General features: G+C 38.4%; 1 protein-coding gene across 2 annotated transcripts in view; it reads right to left on the reverse strand.

Annotated features, from left to right (window-relative positions):
* The window catches only part of DRC11 (dynein regulatory complex subunit 11), an 85,260-nt gene that overhangs the window by 43,678 nt on the left and 16,905 nt on the right, over positions 1–24,677 (reverse strand). For both annotated transcript variants that reach the window (XM_089477823.1, XM_089477822.1), the window contains exon 7: positions 18,170–18,375. In XM_089477823.1, the coding sequence (XP_089333949.1) occupies positions 18,170–18,375 (206 nt within the window). The remainder of the gene's footprint in view (positions 1–18,169; positions 18,376–24,677) is intronic.

Below are 24,677 nucleotides of genomic sequence, written 5' to 3' on the forward strand. Positions count from 1 at the left end.
ATAGAAAAAGATTTAAAACATATAAGGGGGGAGGGCACCAGGGATTTTATATGTGCTGTATTTTTAACTTTGTTAGCCGCCCCGATTGTTCTCAGAGGGGCGGGATACAAATAAAATTTTTATTATTATTTATTATTACAAATCCTCACCTTTTTTTTGAAGCAATAGACTACTTGATACTTGATCAGTTACATAAGAATTAATTCCAAGTAATTTATACATTTGCTTAAGCAGGGTTCTGTATCAGGCCTCTTTGAGTCCCAGTTCTGGGGAAAGGATGGGATACAACAACAACAACAACAAATTTAGACACAATGCAAGAATATTTTCCTGGGACCATTATACAGTGAGCCTGCGCCATACACAGGCTCATCATAGGTGGCTTTCAGCTTATGCTGAAGCCACCTGGCAAAAGGGAAAATGGTGTGCGTGCCTGCACAGCGAGCATGAGCCCCATTATATCCAATGGGGCTCGAGCATACACACTTTTTGCCTTATGCGGGGGGGTCTGGTACGGATCCCCCGAGTAAGGCAAGGGTGCACTGTACAAACAAACAAAACAAAAACCTGTAGTTTATAATATTCAGCAATTGAGTCAAAAGGTCTGCTTTAGTTGGGATTTAAAAAAGACTACTGAAGTGTATGCTCGAGCCCCATTGAATATAATGGGGCTCAGGTATGCATGCTATTCATTGTATTGCACGGTTTCAGCATATGCTGAGAGCTGCGAATAGTGCGCCCACGTTTGGCGCGGGCACACTGTATGTGTTCATCATGTTTAACATTATTCTTTCTTTCTTTGTACAGGAAGCTCTTTTTCCCTGTTTAGAAACAGAAACATCCAGTAATGAACTACAAGGAAGTCTCTAATCATATTCTTTGGTCTCTAATTAGAACATAGTTCTCTTACTATTACACCTGGCTAGCAGACTTTGAAGAGAAGTCATGCTTCTCAAAATGAGACGACCTCACAGTGGAAATCCACCTAAAACTAGGCTGTAGCAAACGCCCCAGGCTCTCTTAATCTTATAAAACAACAGTGGAAGGAAAGTAGAGGTTCTGTTTCTTGAAGCTTACTTAAGTAATGGTGAAGCCAGATCCAATAAACATAAGCATTTCCAGTAATAAGGTTCTGGAAAAAGTAGAAAATACAGTTATATGTAATAAATTGGAATTTTGTAGACAGCCTAGAATACTGACATGTCCATAGTACTTGATGGTTTAAAAGAACAGTGTACACAGCTTTCTCCTAAAATAGTTCACCTGCTTATATTAAAGCTTTTTGTTTGGTGGGTGGAGGGGAAATTACAGGTAATTTTCTTTGGAGGTCTTTAAGCAGAGGCTGGATGGCCATCTTTTGGGGACGCTTTGATTGAGAGTTCCTGCATGGTTGGACTGGATGGCCTTTGTGGTCTCTTCCAACTATACGATTCTATGATTCTAAGAATAGAAACATACACAAAATACATAAAAGCAGACAATATGCAACATTTAAAAAGGGATTTTGAGAACTATGTGTTTAGTAATGTTCGGAGGAATAAATAAAACATATTTAAAGACACCAGAAGCATAAAATAGGCTAGGAGACTACTGGATTGCAAAGAAGTTAAATGAGTACTAAAAGGCTAATAAATGAAACACTGAATGAGTTCTTAACACCTGCCCTCATTACAGTACATGTCTAATAGATTCCTATGATTGAACAGAGACTTTCTGCAAGACAAACTAATGCAAACAGTATTGATTAGAGATGAAGTTCTAGATTTTAACAGATTCAGATGAAGGGGTGGAAAAGTTACTTTTAAGAAAAATGAATATAATATCATGACACTGCTGTTAGATGATGTGCTATGTTTTAGAACATATTGTAGTCCCTCTTCTTAGAAGCAAATGATGTGATGGTAACTATTCACAAGTTTTTAAATTCAGATATAAAATTTCTGATATTGAAATAAAGGTACTGTATGTAACAAAGTATGGACAATGTAGGTCTCTATTCAAAAGGAAGGTGGGTACAGCCAGGAAATGATAGGTCACTCATTCTAGAGATATAGTGTAAGGCATAATTAGACATAATACTATTGAACATATTGAAGGACGAGTCTTGCTGGCAAAGAATCAGAGGTAAGCCCTGACTCAGCTTGTGGAAGACCAAGAAGTAAAGCTTAGGAAGAAAGGCAGCAGAGAAATGAAATATTCCCTACCCTGAATTATAATGGGACCCATATTCGGTGCTCATAAATGATATGGAGTTAGAGGTAAGGAGAACAGGTTAGCATATGACAGCAAATTGTCTTGGTTAAAACTAAATAAGGTTGCAGAGGGTTCTAAAAGAATCTCTCCAAACTGGGGAACCTCAAACTTTGAGCATTTAATGAAACTGGCAAAAACTGCTCTGATGAAGAAATACCAATGAATGAATGAATGAATGAATGAACCCAAGCTGCTTCAATTTGGACCTGCTGCATTCAGACACACCAAAGATACACGATACAGCAAAATCCAAAATCCACAAACAGTGATATCTTTATTAGACCAATTAAAATAAAAGTATTGCTGTTTTGTGGATTTTGTATTTCGTTGTACTTTGCTACATAGACATCATAGCTACCCTTGAAAAAGTTTCAAAGATACACAACGTACCTGTACAGGATACAATTGTATTTTTATTATCTCAAGCTAATGTAACAGGCCTCATCCTACCCAACACTTTGCAGTTCATTCTGAATTTATGAAAGGCATACTGTCATCCAAAGGTCTGCATTGACAGAGATTTATATCAGTTTAGCATTACCCTAAACATTTTCCTACTAATAGATTTACCTAATTTCTCCACTTGGTTTTTACACATAGTATTCTCTCCTCTGTCACCATAACTCCACTTTCAGATTACACAAAGGGTTGAGCCAGGAAAATATAAATAAAATGTCCTTGTGTGAATAAAAACAGTTAAACTCTTTACCAGACTGATAAAGAATTTTATATTTGTATGAAACAAAACATGATTCATTCCTGTGCAACGTAGGGACACAATTACATGTTCAGCAAATGAAGGAAGTAAACAATCTGTTCGAGAAATAATTACTTTGTTGTTTTATAATCCCACCTGTTGGTCATTCTTTATGACTCTTTATGATGCAAACTTCATTTATTTTTGTTTTTGTTGCATGATTTTACTGCTTTTGAAAGTGGTTTGGAAAGTGCAGCTGTATTCTACCAGTGTGTCTATCAGCCAACTATTGAGTAACAGAACACTTCTTAAATGAGCTTCGGAAAGGAGGCGCCACACAAAGTGCCCCCCTGGGCTGGGAAGATTTCTGTGTAAAATCCCAGAGCACTGCAGATTGGGTCTGATGGGCAACAGTAAGCAAGCTTTATCATCATTCACAGTAAAGTCCTATGAATGCTTACTCAGAAGTAAGAACCACTGCATTCACTGGAGCACACCCACTAACAAGTATGCAAAGGAATCTTATAGCATCTTTGAGATTAGCTGAGAAAAAGAAGTTGTAGCATATGCTTTTGAAGACTTGATCTACTTCCTCAGATGAATGAACTACAACTTCTTCTGCTCAGTTAGTCTCAAAGGTCCTATAAGATCTCTGCCTATCCTGATGTTGGCATCTCAAAACTCCAGATGACCTTTCCCAGTGGTTTCACGTTCCCACCAACTGTGCTTGTGAAGGCAGTAGGATAGAGTAGTGCTTCACCTGCAGATCTAAAATTCATCCAGAGCCTGAATTTCCCCAAGGTATAAAAGCAGATTTAGTGATTTAGCCTACAGATCAGCATCTGCAAGACTGGAAGTTAAATTCTCCTTCTTGGGAGGTTTTTAAACAGAGGCTGGATGGCCATCTGTCAGGAGTACTTTGAATGTGTATTCCTGCATGGCAGGGGGTTGCATTGGATGGCCCCTGTGCTCTCTTCCAACTCTATGAAATCTGACCCTCTGAACAGTACCAGCGGGCCTCTTCAACTGTCATCCAAAACACAAGGCGTGTGTGTGGCAGGAATTGCTAACAATTCACTGTGAGTGACTGGCAGCTCAGGGAGAGAAACCCTGTCTTCACCACCTTTCAGCAACTTCTCTTTTGCAATACTAATTGCTGGTCAGGAACCTCATGTACTTTGAAAAGTTTTCAGTTCCCAGTTGGTTTTCAAGCATTTGTTCCTGGAAATACCTCCCTGTGATAAAATTTAGTCCCTCCTCTGGGCAGACTTCAAATATTGTAAATTGAGCCTCATGTTTTTCAACAGATATTCCCAATAATTGAATATTAATATTTATATAACTATTGGGGGGAGGGGGGGTCAGGATAGCAAATTGCAGGACTCAACAGGACTCAATAATTACTTAGCACTAATCTGGGACCAAACTATAAGAGACTATTAATGTTAGTGTGGTAGTGCAGTGCCCTCTGGATCATATTCCAACAGGTAAAATGAGCAAAAAGAGAAGAAGGGGGAGGGAATGGAGTTATAGTATTTCTTTTAAAAAAATATCATGGAGTGTTTATGATAAACAATGGGTGCTAAATGTTGAACAGGATATATCCTAAAGACAATAAGGTTCTTGCAAATCCAACATCAGGATGGGCAATTCCTGATAACACTTGCCTAATCTTGGTGTTGTGCCACTTGAGGCCAAGGTCTGGAATGTCTGCTTGTCTATTTAAAATTGTCAAGCAGTTATTTAGGTACACTACTTCTAACTACTTATCTATGAGAAGATTTGACCATCTAAACCTCAGCTTTAAAATGTAGACAGCAGAGATGTAAATAAACTTCTTTTGGAGTTTCTCCAGTTTTATAAATTTTGTGCCCACTGCAGAGATGTTTGTTACAGTACTGTATTGTTGCTATTTTTCTTGAGGTGCAATCAGCAGCAAATTTAAAGTTGTGAGACCACCTCACCATCAGCACCTTTTGGACTACCATTATATACTCAACTGTAAGTCGACTTCATGTATAAGACAAGGTTTTGGGGCCAAAATTATGGATCTTGCCATGACCCACGGATAGGTTGAGAGTAAAACTTGAGAGGCTCCTTCAGTGTGTGCAAATGGCAAGAGAGACTCTCATTGAGGCTTTTTTGCTTCATCATTTCAGCTTTCATTTCAGCCAGACACAAGGGTAGGAGATGGACTCTTAAACAAACAGCAATATCAGTCAGTCACCCAGGACTCTTTCTGCTTGGCTCCAAAGATAAATAAACTCCTCTCCGTAGGGCATGGGGAAATCTGAAAGAGGTGCTATCACATTACCATAGTGACCTGCAAATAAGTCAACCTGGGATTTTAGGGTCAATTTTTGGGCATAAATTTTTAGATTTATAGATGAGTATATACGGTATTTCTAAAGTAAAAGAATGGCATACATCACACCAAACAGGCCATCTCTTGTTGTCCGCCTCTTTCCTGTTCTGGTCCAATCCCCGTCTCTTTAACTTCCCCATTCTTCTTTCCTTTCCTCACCCTCTTCCATAAACTGAAAGGTAGGCAAGCTATGTGCACCAAGTACAAATATACAACTACAGAATGCAGTATTAGGAATGGGTAGATATTAAATGGATAAAGGGAGAAGATGAGAAATTGTAATTAAATTTAATGTTGTAAAATACTGAATAATCAGATAAACTGTTAACAAAGGAAAAGAAATGGCAAGTTTACTTCATGACTGCAAAGTTATTTCAAAAGACAGATACTAAATTTCTAACTTTCCATCCCAACTGCCATTTCTGGGAACTCTGGGGGTAAAGAGAACAGCCAGGAACTGCAGAGCTTAATTTCTTCCCTTCTATCTCTTTTGCCTTTTTTGTCATGTCATATTTAGATTGGAAGCCTGTGGGAAAGGAACTATCAAACCAACTAATTATAAGCCATTGAGGAAAACTTTGTGGTTGAAGAATGGTAGTAGTGTATTACACTAAACAAACAAACAATCTTCTATGATTCCATTATAAAAGGAATGGTATTATTATGGTATAAGAATGTAAGGAAGAAGACTGCTTGAATGAGAATAAGAACCACAGTTGGCTATGCATATGTTTCAAGAGAAGGCTAAGATCTTGATATCCCATTTAGTCTTTTAAAAAAGAAGACAGAATCTTTATGAGCTGCAATGAAATAATAAAAATGGTTCAATATGGCATTTCTAGGCTCTTTAATGACAAAATGTTCTAAGTTTAACTTTGCCAAAAACAGAATTATTTGTATAACCAAGTCAAATCTACATTTAAATAAATATCCAAAACATGCTTATTAGAATATTAGCCCCACTGAATTCTACAGGGCTTGCATTAAAGTAAACATACATAATAGTGCAGTCAGTAAAATGAGAAGTCTTAATGGATTCTGAGAGTTAATTATATGTCTATGCCCGATATAAATTACAAAATTGAGTTGATTTTGAAAAACAAGTATAGCAATACGTAATGAACTGTTGACTCTAAACTAACCGTCAATTTAATATAAACTGCATGTTATATTTTAATATTAACTTAGCACATTATATTTAAAAGCATCTTTATAAAATGTCCAGCATAGGAAGTCAAGGTTGATTTTAAAATATTGGTTGAAAAAATATGGACAATTATCAGTCAGTAACAGCAAGCTATCCTGCCATGACACTGATTTTCTTGAACATTGCTGCAAATTTCTGCTCCAAATTGTTTTTCTTTCACTATTGTTGAGGAATCATTTATGCTTCTAGATTGTATTGTATGCCTGGATTAAATCTTTTATAGTCCACTTTTTGAATTGCAGAAGGCGTTTTTTAACCTCATAGTAATGTTCTGCTAATTACATTACTGTTACGCTTCAGAAGGCACTTTCATTATGAGAGGTTACAAGCACATTTTCTACTCAAGAAAGCTGATTAAGAAATTTATTGTCTAAAAAACAGATGAAGCTTGTTGTTGCTGTCCTTAAATTTTAGCACATGCTGCATGTTATTATATCAAAGCATTATACTACTTGTTAAGAGATCTATTTTGCTTTCTCTGGGTAAACCTCCCCCCCCCAACCTTGTTTTACTAACAACTTGACTAAATTTTATGAATATAAAGACCAGCTACAATAATTTCACTTTGATTCCTGGGTCTACCAAGTGTTTAAAGACTGAAAAATGAACTATTCATTAGTTTAGTTATAAAGAAGACAGATTTAATGTATTTATTTTTAAAGGATGCTGATCAGTGAAGATCAAAAAACCTTTCAGAATTATTAGCCAAAATCTTGGCATCCTTTTTGTGACTTCTGATGTGTGAAAGAAGATGAAGAGGAACAAACCAGATGTCTTCAATTAGAAGGCTGCCATAGTCTAATACTTGAGAGCCCATTTATCAAAGTTGCTAACTGAAAAACTCTGTTAGCTTTGCTGTCCAAGAAACACATTACAATGCCTTGGGATGCCAATCTCATTAGCTCCTTCTTTTCTGAATTGTGAAAAGGAAACTGATAGCTCTGTATTTTCATCCACTCTGATTTTTTGTCTGTTTCAAGCATCACTCTCTCCAACAGCCAACTGAGCCGTTTCAATGCCTTATCACTTTCAAATAAAACAGGGATGCCTCCAAACATGTAGTGTTTTCTGTATATATTCCCCACATGTGGGGACTCCCTATGTACTTTTTGTACATTAAGAAAATGAACAAATAATAGCCTTAATGATCCTAACCGGGGTTGGTGAGCTTCCAAGTTGAAATGTGTATTCGTATTCGTGACAGTTTACACAGGTCAGGGAGAGGAAGGAATTAAGAGTTGGAACATGGCCACATAGCCCAAAAAACCCACAAAAAACTATGGATGCCGGCCATGAAAGTCTTTGACTTCACATATGTATTTTAACTTCAATAGAAAAATCCCTCTTACTGTGAATTGCAAGGTTATTTCAGAGGAAGGAAAGGAGAAAAATACACTATAGACAGCCTTCCTTCTCCATGGATTCCTTATCCACATATTCTACCATCTACTGCTTGAAATTCTTTAAAAAAGATATAAATTCCAAAAAGCAAACCTTGATTTTACCATTTTATATAAGGGATACCATTTCACTATACCATTGTATTTAATGGGACTTGAGTATCCACAGATTTTGGTATCCACCGGCAGTCCTGGAAACAAACCCGTGCAGATACCAAGGGCCCACTGTATTTTCTTTTTCTGCTCTTCATAAGGCACCATCACCACATTATACGCTTTGGGTTTCTGTGAGTCTAAAAACTGAATTCTCTAACGTGGGGCTGGAGAACATGTGCCCTTTTAGATGCAGATGGACTACAGCTCATGTCAGCCCTATCCAGCAGAACCAGTAAGGATTCATGGAAGCTGCAGGGCAACCAAATCTGAAAGGGAACACATTCCCCTCCTTTACTTTCTGCCAGGTCAAACTATTTGTTCATCAGCTCAATACAGTATACTCAGAAAATAGCAACTCTCAATGCCACAAGCAGAAGTCTTTCATATCAGCTGATATCCAATCAGTTTAGCACAGCAGGAAAATATCAAAGGAGTAATAAGAAAGAAAAATAAGATGTGATCTTATCCCCTGTCCCACAAAGCCTGAAGAGATGATAAAATTCTGGTTTCAATTTGGCTGGAGCTCTGGGGCCAAGTATTTCTCTGAGGCTCTGGACATATAGTGCTAAATATTGTCTCAGGTCCTGCACATAGGGTTTATAAATACATATCCCGTTTAACAAAGCCTCTGACAAAGAAGCTTCTTTTTACTAAGCCCTTTTATAGGAGTTCAGTCCAGTCCAGTCCAGTCCAACTCAACCTTTTTCTTTTTTGTCCTCTTCTTAGCTGGACATTGTGTGTGTGTGTGTGTGTGTTTTTGTAGTGTTGGCACTGGAAATGCACACACTTTCAGTGTTGGATTACAGCAGCATGTCTGCAGTAAATAATACAATAAAGCTTTTGTTTTCTGTTTGTTGTTGATGTAGGTGTTGTACTGTAGGTATATGTATGTGTTTATGTATATTGTAGGTCATGTAGGTGGTTTTTTTAAATGTTTGAAAATAAATAAAAATTAAAAAAAAATAATACAATAAAGCTTGTGCTGGGGAAGGATGGGATTTTACTCTGGATAATTCTATTCTAGCTGTGTGCACTTATCTATGGCCTCAAACAGAGGGCCTAAAATGGCCACCATCAGGCCAATCCAGGGACAGGGTGTGCACATTACGAATGTCCCTGGATCGTGTTGGGGCTGTGCTGGGGCCGCCTAATATAGCCCAAATCAATCCACAAAAGGAGAAGTTTCTTACCACTCCTTATCATGGCCTATTCAGGACCATGGCAGTGGCTGCCTTCAGGACTGCAGCATCTGGTTGCTGTGGTCCCATGGCAGTCTCGCGGCAATCGGGCCAGAAGTGGCCTCTGGCCACTACTTTCACCACATCTGCTTCGCCCCTATAAGAGGCAGGATCTTACTAAGAAGGTGTGAAGAGGATCTCCAGGATCACTTACTAAGCATATGTGGAGAGAAAAATGGAAAGAAATGGGGAAAGCAGATTAACCTGCCTCACACCTTGGTATGTTGGGGGGGGGGGGAATAAAAGTTATGTCACCAAAAAGGAAATCATAAGAAAACTAGAGATTGTGAAGTCAAAGGCTTTCATGGCTGGCATCCATAGTTTTTTGGGGCTGTGTGGCCATGTTCTAGAAGAATTTTTTTTATTATTTATGCTTACCTGACCTGGCTGTTTCATTTCACACATGCATATTGTTAATTCTGAATAAAAAGTTTTTTTAAACATGTTGAACTCCTCTTTTCTATTGTGGTGCAGGAACCTATTCTTTCCAGTTTACTTTTACCTCTGGTACTAAACTTTCTGTTAAATAAGTAAAGCCTAGGAACACATTTACTTTATTAACTGAGGTATACACAAACTGAGGTATTCTCAAGTGACTGATTCTTTTGACACTATTTTTATTACAACCCAGTACATGCAACATGCACTGGGACTTCAAGAATCCATAAGTTTCATTCCTATGAGTTATATATCCCCACTTGAATTTTACAAATGTATCACAAATATGTATTAGTCTCAAAAGAAAAAAACCCCAACAACAGCTGTGTCATATTTAGTATTGTTCAGATGCAGAGCTTCAGATGAATTTCTTGTACATTTGCTAACATTTCACTTACACCTGGTCTACACGAGAAACATAATAGATACTGGAATCCTCATATTGATGAAGTGGCTTTTGACAATTCATATTGCAGACGTGGGATTACAATTCTAAATGCTTAAAAGCAGTAACTCATTGCAAGCAGAAACTAACACAATTATGAGAACAGTTGAACTAGAATGCTTTCCCCTGATATGTTCAGGCCAAGAACATACACCAAGGAGACAGAACATAACTTTATGATCAAGATTGGTCACTAGTGTTTCCAGGTTTGACCATATAACACCTATTCTGAAAGATCTGCACTGGCTGCCTATTCGCTTCCGAACGCAATACAAGGTGTTGGTTATTACCTATAAAGCCCTACATGGCTTGGACCCGAGTTACTTGAGGGACCGCATCTCCCCATATAATCCGACCTGCACACTCAGAACAACCGGGAAGAACTTGCTGGAAATCCCACCTTCTAAATATGTTACTACATCCCAGATGGCCTTCTCTGTAGCGGCCCCACAAATCTGGAACAGTCTTCCCAAGGAGCTTCACCTTGTCAACCCCCCCCCCCCCCCCCGAAACATTTAAAGAGGCTTAAAACCTTCCTCTTCTGTCAAGCCTTCCCTTCTGGAAAATGAAGTTGTGTATTTTGATCCCATCGACTCTCTGCCTCACCCTATTGAATGACTGTTTTAGATTTGTATAGTGTATATTGTGTTACTGGTTTTTATCTATTTTTATGATGTGTTTGTAACTGGTTTTAATTCTGTGTAAACCGCTTTGATCTTTTGGAAAAGCGGTATATACATAAAATTTATTATTATTATTATTATTATTATTATTAAGAAATTATGTAGCGATTGTGAAATGCTGCTTTGTTAGTGAATTGTGATGTCATGCAATCAATGCATGTACACTCCTGCATGCAGAAAGCACAACCTTATCCTCAGATGCATAGGAAGACAATGGCTCCAAGGTACGAAAATATAAATGTGGCACACCCTTAAGGTTCTAAATGAAAACTTCTTTATGGAATACAATATTATTTTTCATTTTATCAGCATTTCAGAACTGTTGCGGGTTTTGAACTATAGATTTATTTAAAATAATTATGATTAATTTGAACTACATCAATTGCATGCCAACAATTGTAGTCCATTCCAAGCAAAGCATATTTGAATGCAAATTACTGAAGAGTATATTACTCAACTAAAGGGGGAGGTGCCAGCCTGCAGACAGCTCTCCCAACCATCTGAACTAAGATCAGAAACAGAAAATGCAGGCCTATGACTAATAATCTTCATTTTTTTCCCCTCCTGTTTGCCTGATGAAGAAACCAATGTGACTTTGAAAGCTTGCAACATGTAAATTTGCATTTTGGATAGCCCAATAAAGGTATTATTGTTTGGATGTCCAAGGTCACCCGCAGGGTTTCCATGGCTGAGCAGGGATTTGATCCCTATTCTTCCTGAGTCCTAATCCAACACTTAAATCACAACACCCCAAGGACTCATTATTTAGCTAAGGACTTAAGAATTAATAATGACCTAAATACAGACTGTTTGGTAATATGTAGGCGGAAAGCCCACAAACTGGGACACACTTAGCTTTGTGAAACCCACTGAAATCACTGGAGTTAAACAACCTAATAACGGAGGATTGCAGCAAAAGATTCTTTTGACTGGCTTATCATTGCAATTTCACATTAAAATTCTTGGTTTCTTTAAAAGGATATAATGATGAGGTAAACGGGTAACTTAAATGTCATGCGGAGCTACTGCATTGTGTAAAAGATTGAGGTATGATAACATAATTCAGTTGGTTGTATTGCCCCAGATTCATGACATGATTTATCTTTGTTTCAACAAGTATACAAAATATATGAATAAGGGGACCTCTGGCTAATCCCCTCCAAAGCCTTTACCCGTCCAAAGTCTCCATTAATGTCAGGAAACTCATAAATTTCTAGTATACACTAAAGTAGGCAATGCTTGCCATTGCACAGAAGCTACTACGGTGTCTCTTGCCTCCTGTAAATCCAACAACACCCTATAAAATACCTTAACTGCACATGGGCTTAATTATACTTCATCCTCTTTCTAGAAATAGAAAGACTCACACCTTCAAATTCATCACTATGAACAGAATTATACGAGAAACTAAGAAAGTAAGTAAGTAAATAAATGGTTTCAAATTAAACAAAAACTGTGTCAAGCCTTATTTTTATAAGTTTCCCTCTTCAGCATGCTTGTTCTTTGCAATAATTATTGCTGGAGACATGAAGTCTTAGTGGACTATATGGCTCCTGAAATATTGGTGGACTAGAATTCCCACAGTCTTCACCACTGGATATATTAGCTAATGCTGATGGGAGTTGCAGGTCAACAGCTTGAGGGCCACATGTTCCCCACCTCTCATCTATGGAGAATACTCAAATCAATATGGGATGGTGACTAGCAGTTTCAACTCCAGATGTTATAGTGTCTCCAGTGCCCCTTCCCCTTACAATGTGAAGGGAGATTTAGAGGGTGGGAACCTTGGTGCCTGGTTCTGTTTTTGGCTCAACCACTAGGTAAATGTGAGGGCACTCAGTGTTATTGTTGGAAATTTTGGTATCGATGAGGGCTGCTGGAATCAAACTCTAATAGGTACCAAGGCCCTACTGTATTTCAAGTAGATACAGCTGCATGGACATGGGAGGGTACTCTTCTACCCCCTACCCCCCATACCTCCATGCAGCTATATTCACATGAAATGCAGTGAGCCCCTGTTATCTGCTGGGCTTTAGTTCCAGGACCCCTCATACATACCACAATATATGGATGCTCAAGTCCCATTATATACAATGGCATAATAAAATGACTTGCCTTATATAAAATGGCAAAAGTAAAGTTTGCTTATTGAAATGTATGAAAATATATATATATATATGTGTGTGTGTGTGTGTGTGTGTGTGTGTGTGTGTGTGTATGGTTGAATTTGTGGATAAAAAATTAGTAGAAACAGTGGTCTGACTATATATGGATGGAAGGGGTGCAGCTGGTTGTACTTGTGGTCTCTGGTCTCTGAAATGTTCCAATCCTATTCTACAGGTCTTGGCAGATGCTTCACAACTATATTGACCATTGCCAGGCTTCATAATCACTCCACGTGAAATAAGGCACATTTAGTGTCCGTTGTTATTGTGCTTCAATACTGCTGCCTTGACTCCCTATGTTGGGAGAAAGGCAGGATATAAGAAAATAAAATGATAAAAATAAAAATAATACTGGTGGGCAAGCTGTCCTTCAAGGAAGCTTGTCTGCCACTAGTGATCTTATTGGACAAGACCACATAAACTTCCTGGGAATATCATATTGATTTGAGAGTTATTCAAAACTAATTTAAAGGAATTCTTATATGTATAAAGAGTAAAGCTTTTATTTTGTTGCAAAAAGGTCAGACTATAGTCGTATGAAGTATTTCTTCTCCTGAAGAAACAAATACATAGCTCTGCACTATGTATTGATAGAATCTGATGTTCTCAGGTACCTTGACTAAAAATACAATTTATCTTCAGAGACAAAGATGCCTGAAGTGTGTGAACAATGAAACAGGCCTCTCATCACTATGAAAAAACTGTTATTATGGGGAAGAATAATCTCTGTCATCTAATTTCGTTCTTTCTTTAGATTCTTCTGTTTTCTACAGAAACTTCAAAAAAGCGTGTTGACTTTAGACTTGGCTCATTGTACAATTAAATCTATTTCAGAAGGATATTAACTGTAAAAAATTAATCTTCCCTTGTCAGAGGTCTGCATAATGTGTTCTTGAAAGTTATTATTGCTTAGATCCTCTGTTATTAGGTCAGCAAAGCCAATTTAGGGGTCCCCAAGGCATTTTAGAAACACAATAAATCCTCCATGAAATTCAGACTAACATGTTCTTGCCAGAGGCCACAAAATGTTAGCAGCATTTATTGTACACTAGGCTCCACAATCTTTTTAAAAGTCCATATTTACTCAATTCATGCTTTGATCTTTTTTGAGATGTTTGTTTTCTGAATAACTTTTGGATGTTAGAAATATAATGACAGACTCTTTATAATGCTAAGTTATTCAGGACTGATGAAGTCTAACCTACTTTGAAGTATTAATGGCAAGAAAAGCTGAAGTTAAGATTAAGAAACTCTCATTTACATTAAAATCTAGTACATAACAACATACGCTTCATGAAGATCATAATTTTGCTTTCTGCAAAGATTACTCCTCTGCATTTATACAACACTTTAAAAATGGTTAAAATGCTTCTCATCCCTAATTTTGTCATAATACAGACAATACAATCTGTAGAAAAGGTCCATATTAGCACCAGGTATAAACAAACAACAACAAAATGTAGTCTCCCTGGCCAGTGCTGAAACCTGGGCAGCTAGGCTTAGGGTTGAGTCGAAGTATATCTAAGCTGCAAAAATCTTCTTTACAGGGAGTTCAACCCCATCTAGTAACAGGCTGTATCCTTATTCCCAGGAGCACATCTGTTTTATTTGGATTGTGACATTAGGATAAAAAGTGGAATTAAAGCAGGATCACTGCATCTATGGCCAAACCTTATCAGGCAATGTCCCAGCTGCACTGTAGCTCGTTTGTCCTCTACCCATGACCTGTTCATTGATGGGCATCAATATTGCTGCTGTGGGATTAGCACTGTGTTAAGCAAGCTGCCAGCAGTCGTCCTGGCATTGGCCAGTTAAATGAACTGCCTCCCTCTCTCTCCCTCTCCACGTCTCTCTGTCAGTGGGTAGGTTGGGTTAAGGAACAATCTGGGAAACAAAGTCCTGGACTGGCAATGGCTGCTACAGTTTTAGTTCTTCAACTGAAGGCATGCAATAAGGACTGCTCCCAGATGAGTATGTATTTCCTTTCATTAACGCTACTGTGGTAAAAATGGGAGCCCATGTGATAAAGACTTAAGTCTCAATTCATCCACTTTCATCTGGGCAATTTAGTCATCTGGTCCTCATCTGGTCATTCATCCTTATCTGGTCCATTCAGTTTTGAGCATGAACGGAAAATAAGGATACCATTTGGTGTCATTGGTATACTGGTGACAACCCACCCACAAACCTGTAACAACCTCTTCCAGTGATTTCATGTTTATATGGGAGAGAACAGGCCAATGGCCATGGTATCAAACAGGAATCATCCAGCATCACTTTCTCAGCACCCTGTGAAAAAGGACTAACGCCGTTGTAACACGTATACCATGCAACTATTAATCTGTTGCCTCTCCCTTTTAGTTAAAACATTGCAAAAGAAGGGGTATCCTTGTTTTCACCAGATTCTAAGAGTGCTCTGGATCTATGTAGCTCTGCTCCAGCCCTTTTTCATATTCTCTCTATGCTGTGGAGGAAAAAAAAAAAACCTTGCCAGATGAACCAGTTAAGTGTTGGTTCCATTCTTCACAATGGATTATTGTTTGCAGAAGGGTGAGAACCCCTGAAATTAAGAGCATGGAAAATCACGTTTCAATTGAGGTAAAAGTTTCTAAAGATGGAACAAACCAATTTAAGAGCATGGTTTGCCATTATGAACTTTCTCAGGGCCCAAGCATCACAGAAGCAGGGAGAAGTAATACACTGCTGTACCACAGGCTCCCTCCCATAAACACACTGTGATCCCACTGCTTACATACAACCACTTCAGTTTTGAAAGGAAAACATTATTTTTAATTCTGGACCTACAGCACAGCACATACAGTGGCCAGGGTTAAAACCCTTCCCATTTTTATTTATATATAATGCAGGATAAAGACAAGTCATACAAAGCTTCCTGACTGGTTTGCAACTTTTTGGATGGACTGAATTTATCTAGTACATGTTTTGTTTTGTTTATAATGAACAACGATCCTGTAAAGTTGCAAATATGTTATAAACAGAATCATTCATTCACTTCAAAACTTCATTTTTCTGGCTTCTTCAATTGGAAAATCCATAGTGACTAAAAAGGAAAAAAAAAGCTATGGCATTTAATCGCTGTCATTAAATGAGCTACCTTGGTTTCTGATGAATGCTAGTAAGTCACAAATCATACAGTGTACTAATAATTACCCTGCTTTTTAAAAATCCTTATTCTGAACATAGTATTACTAACAATAATATGGGTTACAAATTATAACATTTCTCACCATTTATTATACTGGCTAAGGCTGATGAGAGCTGCAGTCCAACAACATATGGAAAGCTGCATGTCTCTCATGCCTTCCGTAGATCTTTTTGTACTCTTTGTGCTTCTGGCTTTATGATTTGTATTTTTGGCTAGGCATGGCAGGATTGTATATGTGTCTGTGTGCACAAACTACACATTTGCTTACATATATTTTGGACACCTTTAAGTACTGACTCCCACTGATCCTAAGATTATAATTGTGATTTGTGTCTCCCACTATTGTTCCTTCCTTTCAGTCTAGTTATACAGAACTCACAAATTAGTACTTTTTGAGACAGAATACTATACAAAGAAGTTCAAATTTCTCTCTTTAGTTACAACCCCTGGTCTAACTCCATAAACACACTTTACTAGAGAAGGGCTTGGACCAGTAATGGTCAGACCATTGCTAACATTGCTTCTGATATAGGTGTGAGATTAAATCAGTTTATGCAATATGAAATAGTAATATTCAAAAATATAACTGTGTTACATATTTTTTAACATTAAAAAACATAAAGAAATCCTATAGTACCTTTAAGATTAAATGGAAAGAAGAAGTCTGTAGTGTAGGGTTTTGTGGACACAGGTCCGATACAAACCATCACTTTGTGCTGGCCTGTGGACGGAGTTAGGGCACAGCGTCCGCATGCTGGACGCCATAACCCTGCCCCCAGGGCACCATTTTGGTGCGTGCCAGTCTACATGGCCATCATGATGCCCCTCCAGTGCTGCATCCACATGATGCAGCACCGAAGGGGTGCCATAAATCTGTGCCATGGCAGCTATGGCGCCCCTTGAAGGGTGCAAAAAGGAGCTGCTTTTTGAGGCTCCTTCTTGTGCTCTCCAAAGGCCGGATTATGGTCGTGGCGTGAGGTTGCCGCAGCCCTAATCCGGCCAGTAAAGGGGTGGCTGCAGACCGCTCCTTGGGGCAATTTGTATAGCCCCATTGTACATTTCACCAAATGAAAGTTCTTCCAGTGAATGTCAACAAAGCTGCTGGATTTTTGGATGTCTTTTTATGATATTTAATATCATAGGTACAAGACGGTTAAATTTAACACAGAACTGGTATTTTTAGAAGTAACCACACTTGCCTTGTGGTACTACAGCCTAGTTCACACTAGGCTCAAGTAACTGAATGAGCCTCCATAAAACATTTCCCCTGCATGCAAGTGTCCATGAGAACATTGATTACAAATTTCTCTAGATTTTTATCTGTTATGCCTGTTTTTTATGTGCAGGTGTGGGTTTTAAATATATGGTTAAGCATTCAATTACATGATCCAACACCCAAAACAGTACATCTCAGACAAATGTTTACTATTTCGATGAAAAGAAGATTTTAAATCTACCCTATTTAAACCCTGGGACAAAGTTGAAATTTGGTGTGGAAGTATAGTATGTTTTTCCTTCTGAGGCTAACAAAGACAGCATTTATGAAATTAATATTACGGTTTTCCAAAACTAGCATTTTAAAAAAAAGTAATGCAAATTGCTTGAAAATATTCTATAGCATCCTTCAGAATACTCTATGTATTATATATATTATATAGACACTTGCAAAGAAATGGTAGGATACATAGCAATAAATTCCCCTTTACAGAGGGAAAGGTGTGAAATTAGCTTCATATATAAAACAAAAGGAATCATTGGTATGGATTTTTGAATCCAAGCCTCTATGGGCTCATGAATATGTGGAAAGAGTTACTGAGGAAAAAAAGAAGTCATTGTCCTAATTGCTTTCCCTATGTGTAAGCTAAAAATAGATTCCAACAATGAGTGAAAAAGAACACACATTGATATACCTTTGTGCTTATGTTGATGTACTTTTATATAGATCTAGTTCCTCACCGGCATTCAATGAACCACTGGCGGATCTGATCTTGGAGACTCTCTTTGATGTCAGGGCCTTCAATTTCCTTCACTCTCTCTTTAATAGTCACTAGGGCTTTCTGGAAGTCAGATTCATGTTTCTCCTGAATTTCACACCTTAAACTATCCACTTTCTGGGCACGTAGCAATGAAGCACTAGGTCTCTGGAAGTGAAGAGGTGGACTCTGCAAGAAAAAAGCAAGAAGCAGAATCAAAACCAGTACCATGTTGTATGTATTGCATTTCTGGGCTGACAGATAATTTTATTCTGCTACTAATATTATTTCAACTTTGTCTGAATTGATATATTCTGTCTAAAGTCATCTTTCCCAGTTGGCATTCATACAGTATTTTCCTTCCTCTGCTGCCTTATATCACTCATTCCCCACATTACAGACATGCTGCACAATAGCTCTTTCTAAATCTTCCACTAGACTCCCCACCCCAATAATATGGACCCAGCATTATTTTTTCCCTAATGAAATTTTCCTTATTACTACAGAGTAAAAACCATCTATACTAATATCACTAACTATACATAGCAAATATAATACTCTATTATACAGACACTTGCAAAGAAATGGAAGGGGGACACATAGCAATAAATTCCCATTTACAAAGGTAAAGGTGTGAAATTAGCCCCATGTGTAAAACAAAAGGAATCAACTTGTTGGTGTGGATTTTCAGATTACTTGATTAATTTAGATTTAGGATTAATATATGATGCATAAAGAAATAAGCTAGGTTCCATTAAAAACAAAAGAGATGTAAAACAAACAAAACTGCAAGAGGTCCACAAGTGTTTTAATGTCCAAGTTCAATGATCAATATCACAGTAGAGCAAAATACTCATGAGACACTTTATAGAGGCAGATGAGAACACTGCTGTTTACCAAATGCAAAGCTTGTCCATATCAGAAGGGTGCCAAAGCTGTTTAAATTGCATTTCCTAATATTCGCACTTCCCATAGATTCTTTTTAATTAGAGAAGTATTGTTTCTAATTTGTTCACTTAGTTTTATGTCTACTGTTTAGTCTGTTATTTCCTGAAATTTTACTGCAGCTGCTAAGAATCTGTGAGGAAATCCACTTCCCCTGAGGAGCGGAAAAAATACATTAAAAGTGTAAAACACCTTCATAAAAAAATCACTGTTGAAGTTGCTCATTATTTTCATAGCTTCACCACCCATGAATAGCTTCAGATACTCATAAACCAGCAATGGAAACAAAAGCTTTGACTGTTTTTATTACATTTCCAAAAAATATATTCATCCTTATCCACCACTGCAGTTGCAGAAGTTTTTGAAAACCCAGCAGCACAATCCAATGCTCACTTCATATGGGATAGAGATCTGCCAACCTCAGTGAATCAGCAAAATGTCAGAGAAGTGTGAGCTTAAACAGAGGGATACCACCAGGGCTACTCTGACAATCTCTCTGACCTGGCTCCCAGTTTACTGTTCTTCTGTGCCTTCACATTTTTTTCAGACTTATAATGACTCTAAGGTGAACCTATCACAGGGTTTTCTTGGCAAGATTTGTTCTGAAAAGGTTTGCCATTGCCTTCCCTGAGACTGAGAGCGCATGACCTTACCAAGGTCACAAGTGGGACCCGAACCCTGATTTCCAGAGCTATAGTCTCAAAACACTACACAGTCAAAACACTCCTACTGAATTCAGTGGGGAACAAATGTTCATCCTTTATCAATTGCTCCATCGTCTCTTTCTGCTCAGCCCACACTGCAGCAGAACACAGGATTTCAATTACATCTGTTGCCATTCACAGCCCAGCAATTCAGGCAGAGGACAGAGATTGTAACATGAGGCTATATGACCTGGGGATGCATACAAGAGGGGATTTGATTGATGTGAATCAGGAAAAACAGTCTGGTGACACCCCCCTCCAAGTCACAATTTGCACAAATAGCTAGGGATGAGAACAAATCCAACTTTCCTTGTCTCTCCTAGTCCTTTTGCTCTTGAAAATGGGAGAATGGAGACACATTTTTGCATTGAAGAATAGGTGCAGATTGGTAGATGGTGGAGTACTATGAAAGCACTGAGGTGGATGGGTCCACCTCAGTTCCACCTGCTATCATTTCAGCCAGGGTCTTGTGTATTCAGCCTCCACTGCATGGACTACTGGCCCCAGTGCCTACTGTATTTTGTCCAAGCAATGTCAACCTGTTGCTCTGGATACCAACAAGCACTGCTTGAAGAACCCTCTCTTGTTCGAGTTCCTAGAAAAGACTACTCAGTGACATTCTCTGAACAGGGAAGTTGCATTGAGCCACCAGTTTTATTTTCAATTGTCTTTTTCAAAGCTGCCACAAACCAAACTGATGTTTTTATTGAGTTGATCTCACTTCTGGTCAGCTAAGGTCAGTCCCATGTCACTATATATGCAAGAGGCAGGCTCTTTTCATTTCTTTTTTGCCGAATGAGCATGGCTTTCAATTTACACACATTTTCTATTTTGTGATTCCATTGATCTAGTGGAAAACTTCTTTGGGAGCTTTTTCAAAGACACTCCGATTTGCTCCATTCTGAATAACCAAATGTGATTGGCAAACAAGTCCATGTCCCTGTTCAGCTCTAATTTCAGTTAATTTATGTTCAAGGACTGGTACCAACATACTCATCCCTCCTTTGCACAAATCACTCATTTACACTTATTCTGTCTCCTGTTATCTACCCACATGCTAATCCGTAAAATGATCCACACACTAATCAGCCTATGAATAGCACATAGCCCAAGGAGGTGTGGGTGGCCGGTTGCCCCCCTCCATCCTCCCAAGCAGATCCATCTCCCTGCCACCCAGCAAAATAGCACTGGAAAAAACCTGTGGCTGCACCAATCTGTAAATTCCTCAGCACATATAAACTGGTAACGGGGGGAAATCATGTGGCTTCCCTGCCTTTGTGAGAAGACTAGTGCAGGAAACAATTGAGCACAGCAGGGTGGGGGGGGGGCACATTATGAAGTTGGCACAGTCCCATCACATTACATCCCTAATATATCCCTGCATGTGTGTGACAACAGACAAGTAGCATGCAGCCCAGGGCCCAGCATTCCACACCTATTTCATCCTTCACAGACAAAACACCCACCCTTTCTCAAATCCCATGACTTCATATATTACTTGGCACCAATCAGGTTTGATTCAATTGTCCAGATGGTTTCTTGCTTCCGATATATTTAAAGAAGCATTTATTGTTGAAGTTAATTTTGGGGTGGGGAATATACTTGTCAAACTCTCCCCATTCCCAACTGCCTTATTGTCATATTTTATATACCGTATATACTCGACTGTAAGTTGAGAAATTTATGCCCCAAAATGGACTCCAAAATCATGGGTCAATGTATATACGGGGCAAAAGTTAACACTGCTTATAAAGTTCTTAGAAGAAGTGCCTATCCTTCCTTCATAGCCAGGGATCTTTAAACAGCTCCTTGTTTAAGATACTGCACTTAGGATGGAAAAATGAAATGCACAGATATAGGATGGAGACACCTGACTGAATAAGACTACATGTGAAAGGGATCTAGGAGTCCAAGTAGATCACAAGTTGAACATGAGTTAACAGTGTGCTGTGGCAGCTACAAAGGCCAATGCAATTTTAGGCTGCATCAATAAAAGTATAGTGTCTAGATCAAGAGAAGTAATAGTGCCACTGTATTCTGCTTTGGTCAGGCCCCACCTGGAATAATGTGTCCAGTTCTGGGCACCACAATTCAAAAAGGATGTTGAGAAACTGGAGTGTATCCAAAGGAGGGTAACCAAAATGGTGAAGGGTCTGGAAACCATGCCCTATGAGGAACGACTTAGGGAGCTGGGGATGTTTAGCCTGGAGAAAAGAAGGTTAAGAGGTGATATGATAGCCCTGTTTAAATATTTGAAGGGATGTCATATTGAGGAGGGAGCAAGCTTGTTTTCTGCTGCTCCAGAGACTAGAACATGGAACAATGGATGCAAGCTACAGGAAAAGAGATTCCATTTCAACATTAGGAAGAACTTCCTAACAGTAAGGGCTGTTCGCCAGTGGAACACACTTCCTCGGAGTGGAGTCTCCCTCCTTGGAGGTCTTTAAACAGAGGCTGGATGGCCATCTGTCAGGGATGCTTTGGTTGGAGGTTCCTGCATGGCAGGGGGTTGGACTGGATGGCTCTTGGGGTCTCTTCCAATTCTCTGATTCTGATTGTTTGAGTCCCTGCGCACACTCTCCTCTGTGTATGTGTGTGTGTGTTATCCCTCAGCCTTCCTTCATAGCCAGAGCTAACAAACAGTTGCTGAGACAAAGGAGAGAGAAAGGGAGAGTTTGCCTCCCTGTTTGAGTCCCCACGCACTCTCCTCTCTCTCTCTCTGTGCCTTATCCCTCAGCCTTCTTTCGTAGCCAGAGCTAACAAACAACTGGTGAGGCAAGGGAGAGAGAGACAGTATACCGAGGCTTGTACCCTGTTTTGAAAGCAATGAGCCTTGGAAATACTGGAGGTGAAGGGAAGAGAATAGGGTTGCCATAGTTCTCTTCCACAAAACTGGGACAAAATGTAGGAAAAAATGGAGGGCACAACCAACTAAATACCAAAAACAAGAACATCCCAGCATTTTGGAGACACCTGATTCTGTTTATGTTCCTTGGTTTCTCAGAATTAAAGTTTTATAATTTGAAAACATGTCTTCTTATTCATTGCTTAACATCAGCTTTGATGTATGGTGACTCTTTGCATGACAGATCGTGTTACTAACAACTGTCTGCAGGTCTTACAAACTCAAAAAACAAATCTTATTACTGATTAGTAATGTAGAGATGATAGGGGCTGAAAGACAAATCTGGAGGTTAACTTGTAAGTGAGCAAACTATGTGATAATCTAAAATAAGCTTATCGAGATGGCACAGAAATTCAGGGCAACATATTGGCTTAAAAGTTCCCTGTATGTTGGCATGTGAGTGGGAGGAGAAAGGTTTTTATGAACCTGGAACTGAATTCTTCAATTTCTTCTTTAACTGTGTCCCAATATCCAAAATGTCTCTGAGTCAGTTTACAGCAAACAACAGTAGGAACCCAAGCAGTCTAAACCAAAGAAATGGATGATCCTTGTAACTTCTCCCCCTTTCCCCCAAAACCTGTTAGTTATTTTATTTGAATATCTAATGCATTTTTTTCTTTGAATGCTGCTTTATGTTGCCACATTAAAGAATTTTTTTCTGGCTGTGCAAATTCAAATTTGTTAACTCACCCCCTATGAAGAGCTACTCATTTAAAAATAAATTTATATGTATTAAATGCAGACTGCATACATAGTAGCATGTGATGGCCACATCAGCAGTAGAATAATATATCTTAATGAAGGCTTCCTATGTGAACAGAAACCATTATGTTTACAAGCTTTCTATAGTTAATGACCCAAAACTAGCTAACAAATTCACATATTTGGCTAGGTCCTCTGTCAGCAACAATATGTCTATTAATAACTGATGTTACTGTAAAAATAGGCTGCAATGCAAGATCCTTGTGTTTGTCAAATGATAGGACTATATGGCCCATTAACTTAAAATGCTTCTTAAACCATTGTTTAAATTGATAAGGTAAAAATGGACATTAGTCTACAGAAGAATCCTTTCCACCTCATCAGTCACAAATATATTGAGAGAGCTGCTCTGCTTTGTTCTTTTATTTTTCAAAGAAATTCCCTATTTGTTTAAAGAAAATGGGCATTCTTTAGTTTCATGCATGATGGTCACCAGCAATATACTATTTCAATACCAACTACACCTGAAAATTAAGAGAAAAGTACACTACATCAATGAAGGCTGCAGTCTAGTTGATTAACTTGGAGCTAGAGTTCTCCATATACGATGCCAATATTATAGAAATAAATAAGCCTTACCTTGATATTTTTTTTAAAAATATATTTATAAACTAATTGCACTAGATCTGATCCCCTTATTCAGGGAAATATTGAGAGACTGCAGCATTTACGGGGTGGTTCAAGACAGAGTATTACACAAACATTTAAATGAAGTAACCCATGAAGGTTCAAAGGTATTATATATTGGTAGACAGATCCTTGATTTTCTGGTGGTAGCATTTTGCGCACTTAGTCTAAATGATCCATGTAAGGAAATCCAAATCTACACATTTCCTACTGCCCCTTAAAAATGCATAATGTAAAAATATCCTTTCCCAATTCATTGTCGGTTGAATTGCTTTCACAATATCACTGCTAAAATATGGAATGACCATTTTTATGGGTACCTCTGTAACACAAGGTTTAATGGCTAAATGAGCAAAAAATCAGGAAGTCTCCAATCTGAACCTCAGCTCTGTTAAAACTAGCCAACCTGAATTCAGTCACAACTTTCTCTCTCACCTTATAGGTTGTTACAACAAAGTAACATATATGAAGCAGTTCAAACACTCTGAAGCACTACATAAATGCACACTTCTACTACAGCTGTTGTAATAGAAATAAAAAGTGGGGAT

Source organism: Sceloporus occidentalis, unplaced genomic scaffold, assembly GCF_023333645.1.
Source record: "Sceloporus occidentalis isolate IW3139 unplaced genomic scaffold, rSceOcc1.0.p SCAF_12, whole genome shotgun sequence".
Lineage (NCBI taxonomy): Eukaryota > Metazoa > Chordata > Lepidosauria > Squamata > Phrynosomatidae > Sceloporus > Sceloporus occidentalis.